This window comes from Ips typographus, linkage group LG1 (assembly GCF_016097725.1).
Source record: "Ips typographus isolate SLU linkage group LG1, UJ_Ityp_2.0, whole genome shotgun sequence".
Lineage (NCBI taxonomy): Eukaryota > Metazoa > Arthropoda > Insecta > Coleoptera > Curculionidae > Ips > Ips typographus.
Window position 1 is genome coordinate 20185777 of NC_138422.1, and position 22651 is coordinate 20208427.

General features: G+C 31.6%; 1 protein-coding gene across 5 annotated transcripts in view; it reads left to right on the forward strand.

Annotated features, from left to right (window-relative positions):
• Positions 1-22424, forward strand: part of Axn (protein axin) — an 80914-nt gene extending 58490 nt beyond the window's left edge. For 4 of the 5 annotated variants that reach the window (XM_081983837.1, XM_081983845.1, XM_081983857.1 and 1 more), the window contains 11 exons: positions 2963-3158; positions 3217-3370; positions 3426-3552; positions 5735-5884; positions 10970-11177; positions 13433-13584; positions 13640-13801; positions 13887-14080; positions 14139-14298; positions 14445-14678; positions 19417-22424. In XM_081983837.1, the coding sequence (XP_081839963.1) occupies positions 2963-3158; positions 3217-3370; positions 3426-3552; positions 5735-5884; positions 10970-11177; positions 13433-13584; positions 13640-13801; positions 13887-14080; positions 14139-14298; positions 14445-14678; positions 19417-19543 (1864 nt within the window). In that variant the 3' untranslated portion in view covers positions 19544-22424. The remainder of the gene's footprint in view (positions 1-2962; positions 3159-3216; positions 3371-3425; positions 3553-5734; positions 5885-10969; positions 11178-13432; positions 13585-13639; positions 13802-13886; positions 14081-14138; positions 14299-14444; positions 14679-19416) is intronic. The other variant, XM_081983866.1, reaches the window with a different exon arrangement.
• The last annotated feature ends 227 nt before the right edge of the window (positions 22425-22651 follow it).

Below are 22651 nucleotides of genomic sequence, written 5' to 3' on the forward strand. Positions count from 1 at the left end.
ACGTACCGATTATTAATAATTACAGTTTTTTAGAATAACCGTTTTTTTGTACAATGATGAACATCTTAATTCAAGGATCTAAAACACATGTAACTGCTAACTAGTCCAAAATGTCTCCCAATACTTTTGTTAAATTTTAATCAATATTAATTTGTATGATCTAAAGAATCTGCATAAGGTTTAATTAACATTTCGCTATTTTGTTGCAATTACTATCAAGTTGCATAAGTGATTTCCAGATCCAGTTTAGAATGGTAACAAGTCTCCAACCAGAAGCTGGTTATTGCTCTATACTTTTATTTGTTTATTTCTATCAACGTGAACTTAAACTGCTAGAGTTTCACTTAATAATACAGTCCACTTTTAATTATACAATTCTTGATAAAAATATTATAGGTATATAACTTTTGTTGGCACTCTACCAATCACTTTTTTTAATCAAGATTACCAAATCTGTCATTGTCAGTCGTTCATTTTCTATTAATTAAGAAGTTCCCTAGAATGGCCAACCAGGGTCCTGGACATGACGACCTTTGAATTGATTCTTTGCGACCATTTAAAATACACCATATCCAAGATTACTTCTGAAAACTTGCAAGACAAGCATTTGATACCACAGATTCCCACCTTTTTATTTAGTTTCCCAAAAACTATATTTGTTTTTTGTGTGAGGTATTTTTATTTATAATTTGCAAACGCCGAGTGTAAGATTTAATTTTTCGGTATCATTGAGTATGAGATTTTATGATCGTTGCTATGATGTATATTCAATATGGGTTGCTATTTTAAAATATTGGCTGGAGCCGAGGCGGTAAGGAATACAATTTTTTCACATCCAATGTCATACTTTCCTTTGCAAATCTAACAGTTGTCTTATTTTCTTGTATAATCAATAATCATACAAGGAAATATGATATTTAATGAAGAATAGACTCACAGACCTCACTTATTCTCTTTTCTTTAAAATTTCATTGATATTGTTAATTATTACAAGAGACAAGGCCGAGACGCGCAAAACGTTAAAAGCCCAACCAGACCCTGAAATTACTTAATTTTTATCAAATAAGTTACCTGTTTCATCCAGCTTCTCATAAGCTTCGAAGGGCATATTATTGACCTGGGAGCTCATCAAACTTTGGAATAAGTAATGACTTTGTCATTAGTGGTCAGACAATTATTAATCACCTGTTGAAAGACATTTTATAATTATGTATTTATATGGAATTAGTAAAATGTCTATGAAAGAGCTAATGTGATTTAGAGTTTTGGTGTTTATTATCTGATTCAGTGACAGATTTACCTATTTTGTATAGGTTATTGACTACTTTTAAAGTAGTTTAGGCATTTTGCTTATTGAACACTTTTTTGAGACGAACAATCTCCTCAAGTATCAATCCTAATGTTAACTGTCTTATATTAATTGTGTTATAAAACTTCCTCATAAAAAATGATGTTACTAATAGATATTAGTTTCAATGACTAATATTTTGGTTTGTAACCAGCAAATATGCCTTGTTTGACTAATATTTTGATGACAAGTCATTATATCAATGGTTTCCTTTTATTAGACCTTTAATTGGTGTTAGATCTATTAAATATGTTGCCATAAAGACAGCATTTATTTAACTTACGTCTATTTACCATTGATGAATGAAGTAACCCTTTTAACCACAAAAATCTCAAAATTTATTTAACAATATTTTCTTTCAGTCGAACTATAAATTTGCAGTTAAAATTAAAAGTAGTCACTTTTAATAAAAAATAAAAAACATCATAAAAAACTTAACACTTCACATTTATAGGAACATAAATATGTGCCTGTGTAATGGATTAAAAATATGTAATTCTTTCTTTCCAGTTAATTGGAATCCAAACAAACATAATTATTTATGTTGCATTTTTTTACTTTGGATTTATTCTTCCTTTTTTCTTTTTAAATTTTTATAATATCTCTATTTTTTCTTTTGCACCACCATGATATTTTTTTTTATAATAGATATGAAAACACAGTGTTTTCAAAGAAGTATAATGAAAAAAATATTTTTGTACTAATAATACTCTAACAGAACATACTCAAATTAACAAACATTAGTTGATTAATACAAATCATTATCAGACCAGTGTTAATAACTTTGGCAACAATGCACTGGTTACAAAGAATGAATAATTTGCCTCCCGGCTCTAGCCTTCCACCTACGTTACGGAATTGAAGAGTCTCTAATTACGTCACGGGCTATCGTGCCATGCTCATTTTAACATTAAGGTTATATTTTGAACCTTAAATTCTACTATGGTAGTCCCATTGCAAATAATTTGTTATGAATAGTGATACTGTATGCACAATAGCTCTGTCCATTGGTTCAAGTGGTTTATAAGATATTGACAAAAAAGTAAATAGAAGTTAAGTTTTTGAAAATGCTTACCATCCGTTTCGAAGATTGATGCGCGGAAATAAAAAATGAAAACGTGTTTAAAAAACGAGAAAACTTATAGTTTTTCATTGCGATGCTTTTTTAAAAATACTATGTAGTGTGACAAGAAATGTTATGCAATTATTCCAAATACCAAATGCAGTGAGTTGAAATACAAGACAGTTCAACAATTTTTCTATATTCTGTATAGTCATGAATTCCTAATTTTTATGTGACTTAAAGCAGTTTTTGTTTGCAAAGGTGGTGAAGACATTTAAGATAGAGGGTGTTAAAAGTTATAATTGTCACTAATAAAATGTTTTTTTTGTTACCTGGGTTTTAGAGGCAAATTTTGCGTAAATGTTTAGGTTTAGCGAAATAATAGTAGTTTCCTGATTCTGTATTTAATGTTTGCAATAATAATTGATTCAGGTATTTCTCCCTTCTCAGTATACTAAACATATTTTGTGAGATATATAATAATTGAGATAATATATAAAATTTAATATAATCACACAAATAATATTTTTAATTTAATTTGTGTTTTTCAGAAAGTATATTGTTAAGTCTGCACTTCCAGTACCTGAGGAAGTACGAAAAGAAATAGGACAAATTGTAAAGTCTTCCCAGTGCCTTCTTCCTCCAGTCAGGCTTTTCGATCAAGTACAAACTGAAATCGAACAGCTGATTTTGAGGACAACTTACCCCAATTTTCTCAAAAGCGATATGTACCTGCAACATGTAGAGGTGCGATTTATTTGGTACTTTCTTCAGGTTTAAAACTACAACGTTTTTTTTTTTGTAGAACATGCGAAGCTCTAGTAGTAGCGGAAGCACTAGTAGCAGCGATGTCAGCAATGATATTTCGAATATGGCTAGTGCCGTTGATCTTCTTCCAACCGTGCACGAAGACGTTGAGCTAATGGTAAATCCACCCGCCCACGCCGGTTATCCCTCAGGTTGGACATTTTTTTCAAACACTTGAAATGTTGTTATAATTGAAATTGATTACAGGAAGCGTAAGTGCAGGATACCATACGCCAAACGTTGCTCCACCTCCGGTTCGACTCACCAAAGATATTTTGTTATTGTCTCAAAAACGGCGTTCGGTCGACCGTTCCAAGTCTGAAACTTTTGCTAGGTAAGTTCTATTCGATTTGAATTAATTTGCTTTGTGGCTGAGAGTCAGCTTGCTGTTATAATATGAAGTGCAAGTTTGATAATATTGTTCAATTTAAGTATTTTTTTCTTTATTTAGCATGACGATTGGAACGTTTTTTCTTGAGTATTTTGGTTTTGTTAAGAGAGTGTGTGAAAAAAAGTGATAAGCTTCTTTCACATTTTGCATAACAATATACTCTTATTTTTACATTTTGATAGATCACTAATCATTCCATTGATAATTACTATCATTAACTAACATATTTATTATAATATAATTGGACCATTGACTTTAATAACAATATCATTTGTTTCTCTTCTGGATCGCACTTTTTGTATTTATTATTTTCAGCAGGAAGACTTTTTGCTGAAAATAGATATTTAAACTTGCGATAAAGTTTGGAAATTTTTCGTACATAACAATCTAAAGATTTTAGTTATTTTCCGAATCATAGGTATATTCAGAAAACTAGCTAGCTTTTTTTTGTCATATTTGGGGCTTTACAAAGGAGACAAGTTTCAATATAACATCCCTTGATGACTGTGACATACAAAACATAATAATTGATATACAAAAAAGTATAGAAATGTTTGACAATACAGGGTGTCCCACCGGGAATTACCGCGGTCGATATTTCGAAAACTACAAAAGATAACTTTTTTTTAAGTAAATTGGCATACATTAACTGCCAAGTATAATTTAACTGCCGAGTATTCTGGTTTACCCTGGCCCTTTTACAACTTGCAATGGGAGAGGACAACATTGTCTCCATTTCTTGTTGAACATCTATTAATATCATCATGAGTGCTAAAGCTCAATTTTAACTTTTTCAATTGTCAACCCAGTCCTACTATTATTCTTACGACTCTGCGTTCTAGACTAAATAGTTTTCCCGCCGTCACAGTGCCACCCCATTCCATGTCGTAACACACTACTGAGTGGAATAGTTTATAATAAGCCGCCATCATAGTCCCCTCAGAAACAGAGCATATAAATGCTCCTTTTCAGCTTATCTTGTTTATTTGAACTTTCCATGTTCAAAGGGCCGGAGTACATGGAAGAAAGTAAGAGTTTCTTACCATAGAGGAACGTAGTCAAGCCATTCTCAAACTTACGTCATCGATGACAGTGCAGGCAGAGTTAAATCTAACTTATTAAAAAAATCATATTTGATTATTTTTTTTTAGTTTGTAATACTTTTTTCAGGCGACGATTTGGAAAACCTATTATTCAAAAAAGCTGTCATTGACTTCATGTAGAAAGTATTTTCAAAAATATGTTAGGTACGGTTTTAGGATCTTATTATTATCTCATATTTACTTTATGGGATACAGCGGCGACCTCTGTTAATGGATCAATTCAATATTAACTAATTTGAACACTTTTGCTCGTCCACATAATTGAAGCAAGTTTTCCAAGTAATATTATTTTCGGGGACGAAATTATTTTATTTTTCAACTGAGGTCTTCTTAACACAATTTGTTTGGTTGATCTGTTTTACATAATCCTTAATAATACTACTTAAATATGTTCTTTATCTTTTCTACTGTATATCCCAACAAACAATAATTTGATCAAAAATTGTAAATTACAAAGAAAGCTTAGCAGGGATGTTGAATAACAAGGAAAGTGGTTTATAGATTATTCCGCAATACGAAAAAAATGTGAAGCAGAAAGGAATAAAGATGATAAACCGGCGATACTTGTTTCTGATTATTGTCTTTATCAGGCACGTAACTTCATCTGCATGAAAGGAGGTGAGACAACATGAAGCAATTTTGTTTCCCACTATCAAAGAAAATTGACAAAAGGTGTCGTAATTTTTCCTTTCTGCTCCAACTTTTTTAGTATTGAGGAATACATATCCTATGAATTACTTTTCTTGATTATAAATTACGTCAAATTTCTATGAATAAAAAATACATTTTACATTACAAAACAAAAATTCTCACTTAAAAACGTTCAAATCGTAGCTTTTTCAATTTAAGCACGGGGAAAAGCGACTGTTATGTTTACATCAATATTCAATGGCTATTAAACATGTACTGGTAAAGTGTTCTAATCTTGTTAAACTAATGCTCGCCTATCCCTACTGTTAGCCCTAATCGTCATCGACGACAGCGTTAGATTATGTTTCTTTTTTTTTTTGCTTGAAAAATAGTATGTTTGTTTATCGCGGTGGCACGGGTGCTCATGCCGCATACAATTCCTACAATCCCGTTTCGAGGCAGGATAGCGAACTGCATAGTCTTAGTAGCCATTCAGATGCCAGAACGGAGTCTGATAACATATCTCTTACTGATAGCTCCATGTAAGTATTTCTCCGGATATGTGTTCAGTATTCCAAATTACTTTGTATGTTTCGTATGTGCACGTTTCTAATCACATGTCTTCAAAAGTAAACAAAAAACTAGCATAAATACAAATTTTATTTGATGGTTTGACGTTAGAAGAGAGAAAAACCTGACTAACTGTTTTCTTAAAACTTCAGTATGCCGTTCTTAATGCCGAATGTTACGTTTCAATATATTAGTGGGAAACATGATGGTTTTGTTTTTTTTGTCTATCTAGTTAGTCTTGTCTAACATGCATCAGGGATAGTTCATTTATTTGTGTCATTGTGTTTTTTGATTTTTTGGAAAATTTAGTCTTGTTAAGAGTTCTTGATTGAGATGAGAAAGGAAAAAAGTGCATTTAAAAGTTTAGTTGTGTTAATGAGAATTCTGTTTACAACTTTTTCTTATTTCAACAAACCTTCCTGTGCTAATAATTTTAAAACAATCAAAAATTACAGATATACTAAACTTGTCTTAATATGTAAACTGAGCTTGAAGCTGATTCTCTTGTCATTGTAATTGTTTGTACCAAAAAAATCATTGTTTCTAAAAGGTCTTTCACAGGTCACATAAAATTTGACCTCTCTAAGAATACTATGTTTCTGTATTTTCTTCAATAAGTACAGGGTGTCTAAATAAGAGTGATTGTCGGTTTTTTGAGACGTTTGATCGTACCGCTTTAGAAAAAAAGTTCTATAGTAAAGACAAACCCAACAAAAGTCAAGAAATATTTTCAGTTATATATTATTTATACATAATTTCAAGTAAAATGGTAACCTGTATCAACTACCTAACTTTGATTTAAATCTTTTATCTTAATTTCTTAAAATAAATTGGTCAGGGTAAGTCAAAAAAGCTGATTGCAAGAGACTGCAATAACTTCGAAATCCTTTATTTTAGGACATTGAAATTTATGCTATTGAAAAGAGCAGGTTTTGCTCTACCAGATGCACTATAAATAGTTATTATGGTTTATTGTCCTCAACAATGGTTTTACATGATTATTGAATAGTTGCACTAAGGTATTTAAGGACACCATAGGTCTCCTCGGATAAGTTTTGATTTGCCTGTGACCCTTTGCACCTCAACTGTCACAGTCAAATCACAATGTCAATTTGATTTTAGTTCAAGAAACCGCACCGTAGCCGCTGTCTTTAAGCCGGATTTATAGATTTGCGTAGCGTAACACAACGCAATCCTAGCGCAGCGTAGCACAGCATAGCGCAATTTTCTTACGTAGTGCAATTTATAGATTCATTTGTTTAAGATGTGATTTCCTTTGAATACATGCGCGTCAAACAAAGACTGACAAGCGACAAGTGACATTTAACCTATTTTCATTGGCTAGACGCGAGGTGCACAGCGTAAGCGTAGCGTAAAAGTTGAAAATTACCAACTCTTGCGATGCGCTGCGTTGTACTTATGTTGTGCTACGCTACGCTTGTGCATCTATAAATTGATCAACATATTCTGGATGATTCAACTTTCTTACGATGCGCTAGGATTGCGTTGTGTTACGCTACGCCAATCTATAAATCCGGCTTAATTTTCAACTTTTACGCTACGCTTACGCTGTGTACCTCGCGTCTAGCCAATGAAAATAGGTTATTTTTCTGGGTAAAGAAGAAATCTGTTTTAGTTACTGACAATTGGCAGATTGGGAGATCGATAGGTACTTATTTGGTTAGGTTTTCCAACAATAGTCAATATGATTATTTTATTCATAATATTAGTATTAAGCAAATTTGTATATCGTTACTAGAGAAAATGGACATTGACGGTCAACTAATTGAATTAATACAGTCGTTTCCACATTTGTATGACATGAAAAACAAAAATTTCAAAAATCTTATTATGCAAGCCAATTCATGGCAAGTGATTGCTAATACATTAAAGTGATTCAAGAAAAATGTCACTTGTCGCTTGTCAGTCTTTGTTTGACGCGCATGTATTCAAAGGAACTCACATCTTAAACAAATGAATCTATAAATTGCATTACGTAAGAAAATTGCGCTATGCTGTGCTACGCTGCGCTAGGATTGCGTTGTGTTACGCTACGCAAATCTATAAATCCGGCTTTAATGTGCTTTTTGACATTAATATGTCAAAAAATTCGCATAAAAGACTGCCAATGTATGGCAGTCTAGCTGTATAATGCTCTAAGTACCTGGCAGACTAAGATTAATTACATAACACTTTTGTTCTTGTGATTGACTTGAAACGGAAGACAGCTATTGGAGTTTGGCTATCTGTGATAATACTCAGTCTTCTCCACAATAAACTTACTACTCCCTTCTTTAAACCCTTAAAAAGAAAGAATGCCCAACGTATTTCGAGCGCAGAAGTGTTTCATATTCAGGGGCTTATGGAAAATGGGGTAATAAGCTTTTTTTTTAACAAGAGGACAAACAGTAAAACTTGATGAAAAAGCCTGATTTAACATATTTTATAGTAACAAGAGAGAGTGATATGTTTTTTCCACTGTTAGATGTAATGTAATATTGCTGAAATTGGACGCTTCTGAGCTCGATGTGGGCAGTGCACCCTTTTTTTTTTGAGAGTTTGAAGAAGGGGCTAGTAAACTTATTGTGGAGAAGGCTGAGGTTACTTCCAAAACGTTAGGTAAAATAGTGAGTTTCTGTAAAAAGCACTGTCGATAAAAATAAACAACTTCAAGCAATTACTACTGCAGAGAAAATACTGCCTTTTCAATGGATCAAAATTCAACATTCTACAACAAACAGTTTTGAAGGTATTGTACAGTTTATTGGAATCAACTTTTGACTTACTCTCACCAATTTATTTTAAAGATGGAAATAAAATGTTTTATTACTTCATTCAAATTTGTTAGGTGTGAAAGTATCTTCTTACAGTTGCAGTTATTTTTAGGAGACTATTGTATTTTGAAACTATGGATATATCTATAAATAAATAATATAATATCAATCCAAATTGATATTTCACACACTCTTCAACTCAATTGATTGATCCAATATACTAGAAAGCCTACAAGGTGATCGTCAAAACTTCCAATATGACCAAATTAGAGACTGGTGCTAATGTCAAAACAGTATTTCTTTAAATTTGTAGAGTTTTGAGTTGTTTTTAACAAAATTTTCACCACTTGAGGACGAGTGTAGGTTAATTGAAGAGTTCGTAGGTTGGCATTTTTTTAGTTTAATGCGTTCTCTTGTTATCTTCTTCTCTTCTTCTTTTCTGTCATCAGCCTCCCTATGACCCTGACGTCATCGTTTTGGGCGCTTTGTTTCTGGTTTCTTTGTTTTGGCCCACTTTGCAATTCAGTCTGGACTCATTCGTTCTATGTGGTCTCTCAATGTCAGGTCTTATAAATTTGTGCCTTGCACTCTGTGGTCATATGTGTTCTTCCAAATTATAACTTGCAATTATCCTGATACTCTTACAGCGTTTCTGATCTCTTACAGCGTTTCTGATAATGCTAACCTAACCTAACCTTCATATACAACCAGTTTATTAAATGAGATCTCAAATTTCAGTATTAGAGCTCTCAAATTGCTAATAGTGTTTAATTCACATGTCTCAGCACTCACAATATGAAAAATGTGAACCAGTTGTAATACTTTTCTGTTAAAAAAACCAAGTCATTGAAGTGTTCTGTATTTTTGTATATTGTAGTTTCATTTGCTTTTTTTCAGTACTAATAAATACAGGAAATACAAAAATACGAAATACTAAAGAAAACATTCAATATTATTTCTTATGAGACCATTACCAGACAGACCATTTGTTTGCAAATAAAATCTAACCAATAACGCCGCCATTAAAATTCACTTTCCAATCTAACTGAAAATATTTTTTGAGATGATTAGGATTTACTTTTTCTACCGAAATTGTTTTAGAAGCTCGACGATGATACGTTTTGTCAAAAAAATTGTACGACCAATCATACACACCCTGTGCATACAATCGTTCTTTACATTATACATAGTTTCTCTCTTCTAATATTGATTCTGTCGTTTTTATGGAAATGACTTTATAAATTTATTAATACTGATAATAAGTAAGGCAAGTCATCTCTAAAGAGGTAAGTAAAGAGAGTGTGGTATAAGCATGTTAAAAAATTGGAATTGCATGATGTTGCTTTTTACAATTTGTTCTTTGTTTTCACTACAAATATGTTATAAAGAAACAGGGTGTCTCAGAAACAATGGCACAAATTAGTATAGTAACGTAATGAAACAAAAAACAAGTATTTGCTTATACTTGCATAATTTTAAGTAAATACTTCAAGAAAAATAGGCACTTGTTCAGTAAATTTTAAGCATTTACTGCAAATATTGTAGTAGTTTAAGTAAATGTGATAGTTTAAGCATAAATGATTTGAAACTTTTCACTTCTAGGAGGGCAGCTTACACACATCATACTTAAAAACAGAAACACATACATTTTTTGTTAAATTCTCTACCTAAATTGGGACTCTGGGGATTTGGAAAGAATGGCGAGCATAAATTGTTTTTTTTTTTTTTTTAATATTTATTTATCTTAATACTCTCGAAAAGTATACTTTACAAAACTGAGTTTTCCTCACTTCTTAAGATATTTGCATTCACATTCTTTCCATTGCCGTTACCCACATTTAGCTATGGATCTTATTTAAAATGTTGTGCTACTTCTTTTTCAAAGAATAAAGTGTTGCCATCTATAAGTTAGTCTAAAATGAACCACCTAGATGAATTTGTCGTGTATGAAACGCCCATGTGAAAATTGTTTTATATTTGAAGTTTTATGACCCCATACTAATTTGTACCACTGTTTCTGGAACACTCTGATAAACGTAAAAACGTCGTGCTCCCAATCTACATGTTTAACTATTCATACGTTTTAGAGTAATAATAAAATCACTCACGTTGTTTATTTTTGGAGAAACAGGGGTGGTAGGGATTCAATTTTAATTATTACTTTATTTGTAGCTCATATACTTTCATCTAACCGCTAATCAACAATATTTAAAGTACTTTATTATAGATGTATGCATCAATTTGCTTCTTAAACATTTAAATGATATTTCTTACTTTCTTTAGTGATGGGCGACGAATGTCACGAAGACAAGCAGCTGTAAATAAGGAAGGCGCGATGAACCAAATTGTAATTCCACGCACCCAGTGGGTCGACAAGTCCCAGTGCCAACCTATGGACCCTCAAAAATTTGCCTGTATACTTATAGAAAAATTGGAGGTTATTAAAAAAGACAGAGATACCCAGGAATTACTGGATAAGAAACTCAGTGAGGTTAGTGTGTTAGTGTATCAGTCATTTTGTAATAAGTTATTTGAAGATTTATTTAGAAAAGTGCTAAAGTGCTTTGAGTTTTCAAAATTTTAATACATATCGGTTGCTTTTTGTACCAGTTGTGCCACTAAGAAAACACGTCGGCTGTATTTAGTAGACTAAGTGTGGAATTTAGATGTTTTCCTTAGAATGTTTGCAATCACTGATTTAGAATCAAATTTCTTTTGGGTGAGGTACTTCTATGACCTTAATAAGTGAGTAGCAAATGATTTAAATGTGGGCAGAGTAGACATTGTACTCATCTGCAAAATACCTAGTAATATCTTTGAGATTTTGTTATTGTTTACAATATTTTAGTTACAGAGTCTGCATTACATAAGAGAATTACATACATAATCCTACCTGAAATTCATGGGGTAAAAACATTACATTAGCGAAATTTACAATAAATCAAATTTTACCAATTTAACCAAGCACACACAAAGACAGTTGCCTCAAAAATAAAACATAAAAAATAGCCTGAAAATCTAAATTTTCTCTCTCACAATATAGTTAAAAATCATTTAAATTAAAAATAGATAAATTAACCATAGTTTCGTTTAGGTTGTTTTAAATAAAAATTACAACGTAACCTACTAAATATTACCTAACGTAAATTTAACGAATTGACATTATTATTTTAAGTTTATAAAAAGTCAAGTTTAAAAAGTTTTTAAAAATTACCCTTTTGTTAATTTTTAGTGAATTTATAATTTCTATTTTATTGTTTAAAATCGTGCTTCATCTGTTGTTTCAAATTCAATGTCACTGTGATAATGCTGTGTTGTTATTTATGCTGACAATCTTTTTAGGGTTTTGGTCAGTAAGAACTTAGAACATGATGTACATTTGAAGTAATTAATAATTTAATAAGATACAAACGTGGTTTTGAAAAAATATTTTTTCTAATTATGGCATATAAAGTGACACTTTTCAAAACTGATTAGAGTGACAAAACGTTTTACTTTATGTAACTAGTTACATAAAGTATCACTTTATGTAACTAGTTATGAAAACTTCATTTTATCACTCCCTGTTTTTATGCATTTCCGTAGAAACATATGGGCGACATCCATCATAACATGTCGTTGTCACTGTTTATACAAGGTGCTATGAAAGTGAATATTTGTGTTAAATCACTTTAAAAGATAGTTTTTACCGGTTTTTGGTCAAAATTAGAAAAAATTATGTATGCAACACGTTTCGAAAATGTCTTATTGTGTAACTCATTCAAATTGTAGGACCTCGCTGCGCTCGCCCTACAAACATTCATTCGTTACACAAAATCGATCTTTTCGTAACTGGTTACATAAATAGCTATTTATAGTGAAATTGTCATTTTGGCGATAAATATTGCCAATGACAAAGCTATTATTTATAAAGTTATAGAATGGGCAAAGTTGTATTTCAGTACCTTTCTAAGTAGCAAAGTTATTTTGAAAAATATAGTTAAAAGATCATTGGTTTTCAGATTCAAAATATACCAAATTACCAAAAAATTAAATTGTGTTTAAAAAAAATATCAAAATTACTTCAAATAGGAATTTTACAAAATTTTTGAATGTTATTTGCCAAAAAGAAATTAATTAGGTAAAGAAATTGCATCAGTTTAGATCCAGTTAAAATTATTTTGATCGCTTTGCAAGGTATTGTAAAACCGAATGTTTGACAAACATTTTTTATTATTTCAATGCATTGAAAAAATATCTGGTTTAGGTCAAAACATGCCAAGTTTGGCAGTAATTGTTGGTCCCAAAAGTCGTGAAAATTGATACGCGCGTTTAGAAATTATTTCGAAAAAACGATATTATTTTCCAAACTTTGCCGTCCTGGGACCTAATTCTTGAAAGCAGGCAACAGAATTGTCAAGAGAATTGTTGGTAGAATGTGACAGAAGTAGCTGACAATGGTGGGTTTCTGTCGCATTCTACAGGTCTTTCTCTTGATTATTTGTTTCCCTCGTTTCAAGAATATGCCCTCTGGCGATTAAATGTCATATTGACTGATTGTCAAAATGACTATAGTTGTAGGTTATAATAATTAAGGCAGGGTCTAATTACATATTAAGCTGGTGCTGCCCTTCAACAGAGGTGATAGTGAGTCTTGCGTGATTCAACAGTATACAAGTTGTTTCTGTTTTACCCTGGATACCATGCACACTCAGCATGACCTAACAAAAACTCTTCCCTGTTTTCTTATAGTCCGTTTTTTTTTAGGATGTCCCAATACCCATAAGCGACTCACATATCAGGGAAAAGTTTATTTTGGATGATGAAAACGATCAGTCAATATTAGATGACCATGTTTCTTTGGTATTCCCTGATACGCCAGCCAGGTCTCCGGGAATAACATCGCCATATAAGCACAGGTTTGTGACAATTTTTAAGGTTAAGGACTATTAATCGAACTAGGCGCTGTTACAGACAATCAAACCGAAGGAAAAAGGATGGATCGATTTTCAGCACCGACTCTGGCAACGTTCACGATTTTCCAGAAGGATCAGAAAACAAATTCAGAATGGTTACATCGAAAAGCATGCCAGAGTATCCGGACGATCGATTTGTTAGAGGCGCAGTTGGAAGAAGGTATAATAATTATAATTTTTTTTATTGCCACAAAAGATTCTTTTCATTGTAATAACTAGGATATTTATAAAAGTTTTCTTTATAGGTCTGCGTCCAAAAAGACGGTAGCAGATTTAACTGACAGCGGAGTGTCTGTAGTATCAGACGTTCCACCTGCAATCAACAGCCGCGTCCAAGCCTGGTTGATGTCCGGACATAACGATGTATCTGTGAAACAGCGTAGCAGTAGCTATAGAACTAGCAGTGCAACGTCACCAATTTCAAACAGACACAAAAAGGGTAATAACGTTGTTTTTCTTTTGTTTTCTATAATAATTACAAAAATGTGTTTGTACAGCGTTAGGATCGAGATCGAGTTCAGTAGAAAGAAACAGTGTGACGGGCGCTACTCAACCTTTTGCTGGTGAAACCTGTAAAGTTCCTTTATCGGTTCCGAATACGCTCGAAGAAGCACGGAGGAGGTTAGAAGACGATGTTCGAGCCCGAACGAAACAAAGGTTAGTCGTTCTTTCTGTTGAGTTAGTAAGATAAGTCATTAATTTGTTTCAAGCGCAGAACACACACACATGAATAAGCCAACAAATTTTTACTTCCTTAATTCGCACTCTTTTTGTTCTTAATAAAGAAACTTTAAACTTTTCAGGTCGTCCTCAAGTCGTCACTACCCGGATCCGGCGCAAAGCAGTCAGTCTACTTTGAGAAAATCACAGCGTAGCATGAGGCCTGCCGTGTCTGCTAGTCAGTCAACAAACGAACACATTACTACGGTAGTGTTTACGTTCTGCGATGAGCAATTTCCGTATAGGACGAAAATTCCTGGTGCGCAAATTACTCTGAAGCAGTTCAAGGAATATTTGCCTAAGCGAGGAAACTACAGGTATGATTCAGATTATTATTTTTGATTCGAAGTTTGTAGGAACTGAATTCAGAAAATTGTTTCAGTCATTTCAGTTATGCTGACTATATTACCTTTATTTTTTGTTAGTTCAATTTCCGGTTGGAAAAATGCTACTGTGGACAAAATGTATCGTTTTATGTTGAAAATAATACAGTAACAACTTTATACAACATGAAATGTTAAAGCAAGTTTTTACTTGAACAACATTTTACTTTATATTTTTCACCAAAGAAGACTATTCCAAGGTTATTTCCAACAACGTTTTTCAAAGCTTTAAATAGTTCGTACAAGGCAGCTTTGTTTTCCTATAATATCACTTACAAAACTCACGAACAGAAACAAACACAAACTTAGCAATATGCAACTTTAACTTTTAATAACTTTTCTAAATTCGGATAGCGGAGCCAGAGCAAAATAACTCGATCGAATATTCAAATTTTAAAATCAAAATGGATGTCATATTGACGCCACATTTGTTTGACAGTTAACAGAGTGATGGATTTGACAACAATGGCAATTAGTAATTGACAAAAATAAACCGGCTCCTTTTGCAAATAGCCTTTTATGTCCCCCATTTGAGAAGGAAATCTACATTTATTCACGGTATTCGACACGGAAGATTGTGACTAAACTATTCACTTTCAAAAAAGTTTTGATTCTGAGATGGATTATTGGAGGTATCTTCTAAAAATATTTTCAAGATGTACCGGTTGTTCCAAATGCAGAAAAAGTATCAAAGTCATGTTTTTTCAAATGGAACGCCTAGTATATTACTTTATTTTCAGAATCTACGTTGAAAATAAAAGGTAATTTCATTGATGTTTGATAGGTCTAAACTTTACAGTTTCTCAGATATTCCTTAATTTGTAAAAATGTAGAACAAATGTTAACATTTAAACATTCAACTTTCCTATGAGATTTATTGACCAAAATTGGTTTGGGCGCTGATAACAGATTGAGTTTCATGATCCAAAAGTGATAAATTGTCTAGCTATAAATTTACTCAAAAACTAAAATTTTGAAGTAGGATAAACTTGTTAAAATCAAATGGAACCACACCAATTTTATGGTTATAGTATCGAAAATTATTAAGGTTATAAGCTAATTATTAACGTTTTCTTGGAAAATCGACATTTTTTAAGCTAGAGCTGACTTTGACTGATTTTTTATATGGTTCAAAGATCACTTGGTATCTTTTCCAATTACATATCTATCGTTCTAATCTAAGTAAAGCTTAGAATAAAATGGTGGCTTAATACTTTGTAAATTTGCTAAACAAGTTAAAAAAATAATTCATAAAAATGTTTAAAACGGCGACCATTCGACTACAAACACAAACATACCTACTCCGTTTTTGAATCCTTCAGCAACATTATTAAGTATCTTAATGGATATACTCCTAAAAATTTCGCTAATTCGCTATTTAAGCTGTCATTTTAAACAGTTTGAATCTGTGGTAATTTCTCAAGGGTATCAAAAATCACTCAAATCGGTGCGAGTTCGAGAAATGTTGACTTTCCAAGAAAACGCGAACAGTTAGCCATAGGAGACCTCAATAATTTTCGATAGATAATTAAATTTTGCATCTAGTTTAACCATAAAATAAATGGTGTTCAATTTGATTTTGACAAGTTATTAAAGTTTAAAGGTTGCAATTATTGGGTCAACATTTTGAGACGTCCTGTATGAGCAAGACAATTTCTCAGCCATAGATCCTAAAACTTGATTATTTGGCAGTTCCCAAGCCAATTTTGATTAATAGAAATCAAACAGAGGTTGAGTAAACCTTAAAATTTGTTCTAAATTTTTACAAAGTGACGAAATCTGAGACACTGTAAAGTTTAGACGTACTAAACCTCAATGTAATTACCGTTTATTTTCAACGTAGATTCTGAAAATCAAATATATTCCATTTGAAAAAATATAACTTTGATACTTTTTCTGCGTTTGGGACAATCGGTATATTATAAAAATATTTTTAAAATATACCTCCAATAGGTCTAATCCATCCCAGAATCAAAAGTTTGTTGAAAGTGAATATTTTAGTCACAATTTTCCTTGTCGAATAACCCTGTATATTTATAAAACATATTTATTGAAAAGAATTAACATTAATTTAACAAATAACACACCTCTCTATACAGTAAATTATAGAATGGGAGTGTTTAACTTGGAATAAATTCAGTAAATCAGAACATAGACTAGGTTTATATCGTAGACTGTTATCCGATCGACAAAGTGGATTGAAGTAAGAATTATTCATTCCAGTATTTATGGTGTTTTACTTACATTTGATAATTTTGGATTATTGGCGTTTGAAACTGTGAGGATCAAAAAATGATGACTATTTAAGTAGAAAGAGATGATAACATATTTGTAATTGTTTTCTATGAGCAGTGTCAGAAATGTTACATTTGATGCCCGGTTTATACCTCCAAATTAAAAAATTAAATTAAGTTTAATAGCTATTTATGATATGAGTGTTAAAAGTGTGTTTTGAAGGCGCGCATGTGAAAGTTTCTACAATTCACATGAATGCCTTAAAAACACTTTTAACACGAATACCATCACAGATCCCAGTTGACATTACTTCTTCTGCCAAGATTTTAGTAGATAGTTTGAGAACTGCACGCATCAGGCTGATAGCTCCATAAATTTCCATAACCATTTCGTTCGTTATTTTGTCAATGTCCGAAGCTTTCCTGTTCTTTATTTTGGCTAGCATTTGTATTATTTTGTCCAAGGAAAATATCCTATTTCGGAGTTGATTAACGTTTTCATCCTATGGTGTGACTCCTGTTCTGATGTGTTGGTTTCTGTTGAGCTATAAAGTTTTTCAAAATGTTCCCATTCTTCTGCCGTAATCTTTGTACTTTTTAAGTATTTACTTACTGGTTTTTTTCTATTTCTCAGTAGATTCCAAATTTTCTTCTGGATCTGTAGTCTGTACTGTAGTCATGTACGATTTTCTTTTCTCTTCAGCTAAAATCTTCTTGTTTGAACCAAGGCTTTGTGTTTGGTCCTCTCTTTTTTATTGACCTTCTTCCTTTTTAAATGAAAATAACATAAAGTCATTATCAACAACTTATTGCTATATGTATACTGCCTACTAAACTAGTATCAGACTAAATAATCAGTACAGACAACCAGCGCAATGTAATTAAAGTGGCACCCAAAAAGGAAGCCGTTTACGCTTCAAAGGCTTCCTAATGTATTTCGGCCGCTTCAGTTGTAGGTAAACTCCAAGAGATGGCGCTAATACAGCTCGTCATTGCAGATATAGTTGCCAACTTTTGCAGTATTTTCTATAATCCGCTTTCTTTGGCTATCCCATCTGGACTGCATAAGAAAGTTCGATTTTTAGTAAATTAAAAAATAAAATAAAATAAATTTTAGTTAAATTACTTGTATTTTGAAAACAAAACAAGATAAGAATTTCTGGTTTGAGATATCCATAATAAAGATTCTATTTATTTTTAAAGTCATGTGACTCTTTTTTAACGTCAAAACAGAATCCTGAAGGTCACATGACCGTTTTTTAGTTTTAAACTGATACACTGAATCACGCATCAATTGACAGTTTATGTTTAGACTAATATTTTTAAAATCGCATGACCCTTTTTTTAACGTCAAAACATATCCTGAAGGTCACGTGACTCTTTTAAGATTAAAAATGGAATTCATAATGTCACATGACAGTTTTGAATGTCAAAATGTTATTTAAAGGATCGCGTTCTCGTTTTTCAGTTTAAACTGAGATTTTTAAAGACCCACGTTACTCTCTTTATAATGCAGATTGATCATTTTTAATTCAAAACACCGTCACACCGGAATTCTAAAGGTAACGTGACTGTTTTAAGATTAAACATGAAATTCGTAATGTATTAAGTATAAAATAACCCTTGATGAATATTAAAAATAAACCAATAAAAAATAACAATAAAAATTATATAATATATAAATAAAAAAGACAATAATTAAACAAAACACACAAAATCTGTTATTTCCGTTGAGGTGGATTTTTAACTGCAAAGGCTGTATCTCGGTAACAACCGGGAGGCCTCCTCGGTTATCGATTTAACCACTTCTGGAATAGGTCCTCTATCACAATCTGCTCCATGTCATAACGTGGACTAGACGGTACAATTGCTGGTAGCACTCGGTATTAGTAACTTCCGTTCCAGAAGGAAAAAGCTTTCTAAGATCCCCTGATCTTCAATAGTCTGATTTTTGCGCGAATTTTTTAGAAAACTGACTTTCCAGCTCTCATTAAAAGTCTCTCTTGACAATCCACAACCAAAAACAAAAAAAAAAAACCTTTTTTCCCACCTTCTACCTCCACGTACCACCTTTTTCACCTCCTTTGAAGTTCATCAAGTAATACTGTTAATTTTCTTAATAACTACATACAATCCTACTAAAACTAACTATAATGGTAAACTTGACATCCCTACAAAAATGTACCTTTTCTATAAATTAAATAAATGAATTTTCTTTATTTTCTTGAAAAAAAAATCCTTATTTTCAAGACATTACCATACAAATATGGAAATCTTGATGGGTCTTCGTCTAGATGAAGAGTAACTTAGTTTGTGGGATGCAGTTGAGTTGCAATAACCACTTACAATTTCTGTAAATTAATTCTTATACAACATTTGTTAATCTTTCTATATTAACATAGCTTTGCATTAATAACATAATTTTCTATTTGTTTCAGATATTTCTTTAAGACAGTCTGTGAAGACCTTGGAAACCAAGTGATTCAAGAGGAAGTGAGCAACGATGGTGATATAGTTCCTTTGTGGGAAGGTAAAATAATGGCTCAAGTTAAGCCTGTCGACTGATATTTTAATTTTCGATACGCGATTATATTTAATTACACTGAATGAGTTATCTGTTATCTCAAAGTCTGACTTGCGTACGTTAGTTAATTCATTCACTACATCAGGATTACGCACATAGCCTGAATGGATCTGTTATAGCTGATCATAGTTACAGGCAGTAGATTCACAAATTTAGGTTTTTTAAATTTTATCGATTTAATTTATTCAGATTCTGTGTAGAATCGTAAAAGGTATTGCGAACTAGGCAATCATTTTTTGTAAGTAGGTTGTAAAGTCGGTAGTAGGGTTTTTTGTTACCTTGTTTGCTTTATACTCGTCAAAAATGTATCATTTTCAATCATCCTGCATCGATCGTCGATTTTTGGTATTACTATACATGTCTTCCATGTATCTTCCGCATACTTTATTTATGATAATCATAAATATTTCATTTACCGGATAGCAAAGTTCTTTCCACATATTTTCAGATCTGTTTCTGGGTGGTAATGTTGTTAGTCAGTTAAAAAGTAAGTAACAAGTGCCTATTACAGCAAGAAGGCCTAAAAAAAATAAGCAGAATGACAATTTAAGTGTCCATATTAAGAAAGTTTTGTTCTATTTTTTATTGGTGCGCAACTAATTATAGAAGAAAAACAAAAGCAACTTAAACATTTGTTTACCTTCACTTCATATTTGTAATAATTGCTTATTGTTATGGTTTATTTGCCTGTCCTTAATAATAGTTAATTATTTAGGCTTGTTATTATTTTAATGTCTGTTTTAATGCAACTGAAGCTATTTTTCGATAATATTTATGTAAGTAATTTAAATAAGCAATTATTGCAGATAGTGAAGTGGTGTTTTTAAGAATGATCCATGAGTATTAATTGGTTTGAAGTGTGGGTTAATCTAACAAGTTATAATTATTCACTCATTGGCGGTCAATTTTATACATTTCCATTACTCATTTATCTGAAAATTTAATTCTAATTTTGCAGATTGATACTGTATGCACAAAACTCGTAAATAAAAGTTGAAATAATATATTCAAGTGTTATTGCTGTTGCATTGACTAATTGCAATAATTTTTCCGTCATATCGAATATTGGTCTAATGTTAATGTTGTTATAATTATTTGAGACCACTTCAATGCATCTGGGATAATATTGAGAGAAATGGAAAGAAATACATGTCTGAATGAAATGGCTAGCTAATGCACTTTTGTACCGTATTTTTATTAGGTAATAAGTGGTACTTTTCCGCACTTGATAGTCAAGGTGATAATGGTATGAGTTGCATCTTAAGTTTAATCTTTTTTCTAAATAATATGGTTATTATTGAGCTAAAAGATTAATATTCCATCTGAAAAAAACCCAACTTAATAATAGTAAAAAACTCAAAAAACATTATTTTTTACCATTCAAAATTGATACTTTTTATTACAAAACTTACTTGCCATAATATTTACGAAGGGATCGCCATGAATTCCTAATACAAATATGGTCATTAATGCTGTTTGTGTACAGGGTGAGTCAATGATAGAGTAAAGTTCATTATTTCATTTGTTTCGAAAAATACAAAGAAACAAATTATAAATAATACAAAAGTTTTAGGGAATATTGAGATGCATAGTTTCAAAATTATTTTTGAATATACAGGATCTTTTATAAATGCGTGGCAGATTAAATGTTAGTTTTTTTAAACAAATGAGATAATAAGCTTTACTCTATCGTTGACTCACCCTGTACAAAAGCAACTTTAATAGCTCCTTTTTTCAAAATTTGTCGTGTTTTTCTTAATTTTAAAAAACTTTACTACCCAACGAGACAACTTAAATTGATGACTTCAACTTTTAATTACTGAATGTAAAATGCTCTGATTTGCACACCCACTCAGACAATTTCATCAAAGAAAGAACACAGAAAATTGCTAAAAAACTGAATTAACAACTGCCAAAAAGTGCTTTTACTTACATTCGCTTTACGCCATTTACCATTAAAAGTTTCTAACTTCTACTCAGTATAAGTTAGAATAATAACATCACTCAATAAAGCTCAACTGAAAACAATAAAATCCGTTATACTTGCCCTACATTTTTTTGTTTGTTCCTAATTAATAGTAAATCATAGATCTGATTCTCTGCTACTGCAATAAATTAGTTTGCTAAGCCTGAACTTGAGGCTTTGTAAAAAATACAGCATGCACATGTAGATGCGTAAATAAAGTGCCTTTTTAAAGTTTTTGTAGAGATTTTATAAAATTTTATACAATAAACGGAAGCAATGAAAAGGTTTTTCGACGTCGGCAGCTCTCGATGCACTGTAGAACTGAATATACCTCTACTCTATGTTGGTATTTGGATTCTTAGAAACACTTATTATACGTCGATGGTAATTTAGTACTTTTTCAAGCAACATTGTCATTTTTTTCTAATATTTCCTTTTCGTTATAATAATTGTATAATTTTTGTATTATAATTATATTTACTATTATTTATTCGTTTCGTCATTAACAACTTTATAAATAGTAATTTATTGTAAATATATTTTTAGATGTGTATAGGCAGTTTAATATTAATTATTTTTATATTCTAAGTAATGCAGTATTTTAGTAATTAAACTCGAGGTCGTGAGGTGCCATAAACACCATGTTCGTCTCATAATCAGATTGCGCTAATTTATACACCTTTATCAAAGAGTTTTATATAAATGCCACTTTTTAGAATTTTTGGGTTTATTTAAAGAAATATGCACTACATTATTATTAAATTTGGTACGTACTCACTAAATTTCAAATTATTATTTATTGGTAAAAATGCATGTTTCAAGGAAAACAGTTTATTGTAAAATAAAGTATGGAGTTTTGTCGCCAGTTTAAATAAAAAGTTAGTATTTTGTAATAATTTCGTATGTTTTTCAACCTTCTGTTATAGTTAGTTACGTATCAAGGACAGAAAGAAGAAGATATGCCTGAATGATGCAAAGCGGAGTTCGGGCAAACAGTTAAAGGGCAAGAAAGACGCTTTACCGAACTCACTGAGTGTGGTAAAGTACACTTTACTTATTCTTTTATAGCAATACCAATTTGGTCTAAAAGTGAGTAAAAACTCGCAAAAAATCATAGATTTTA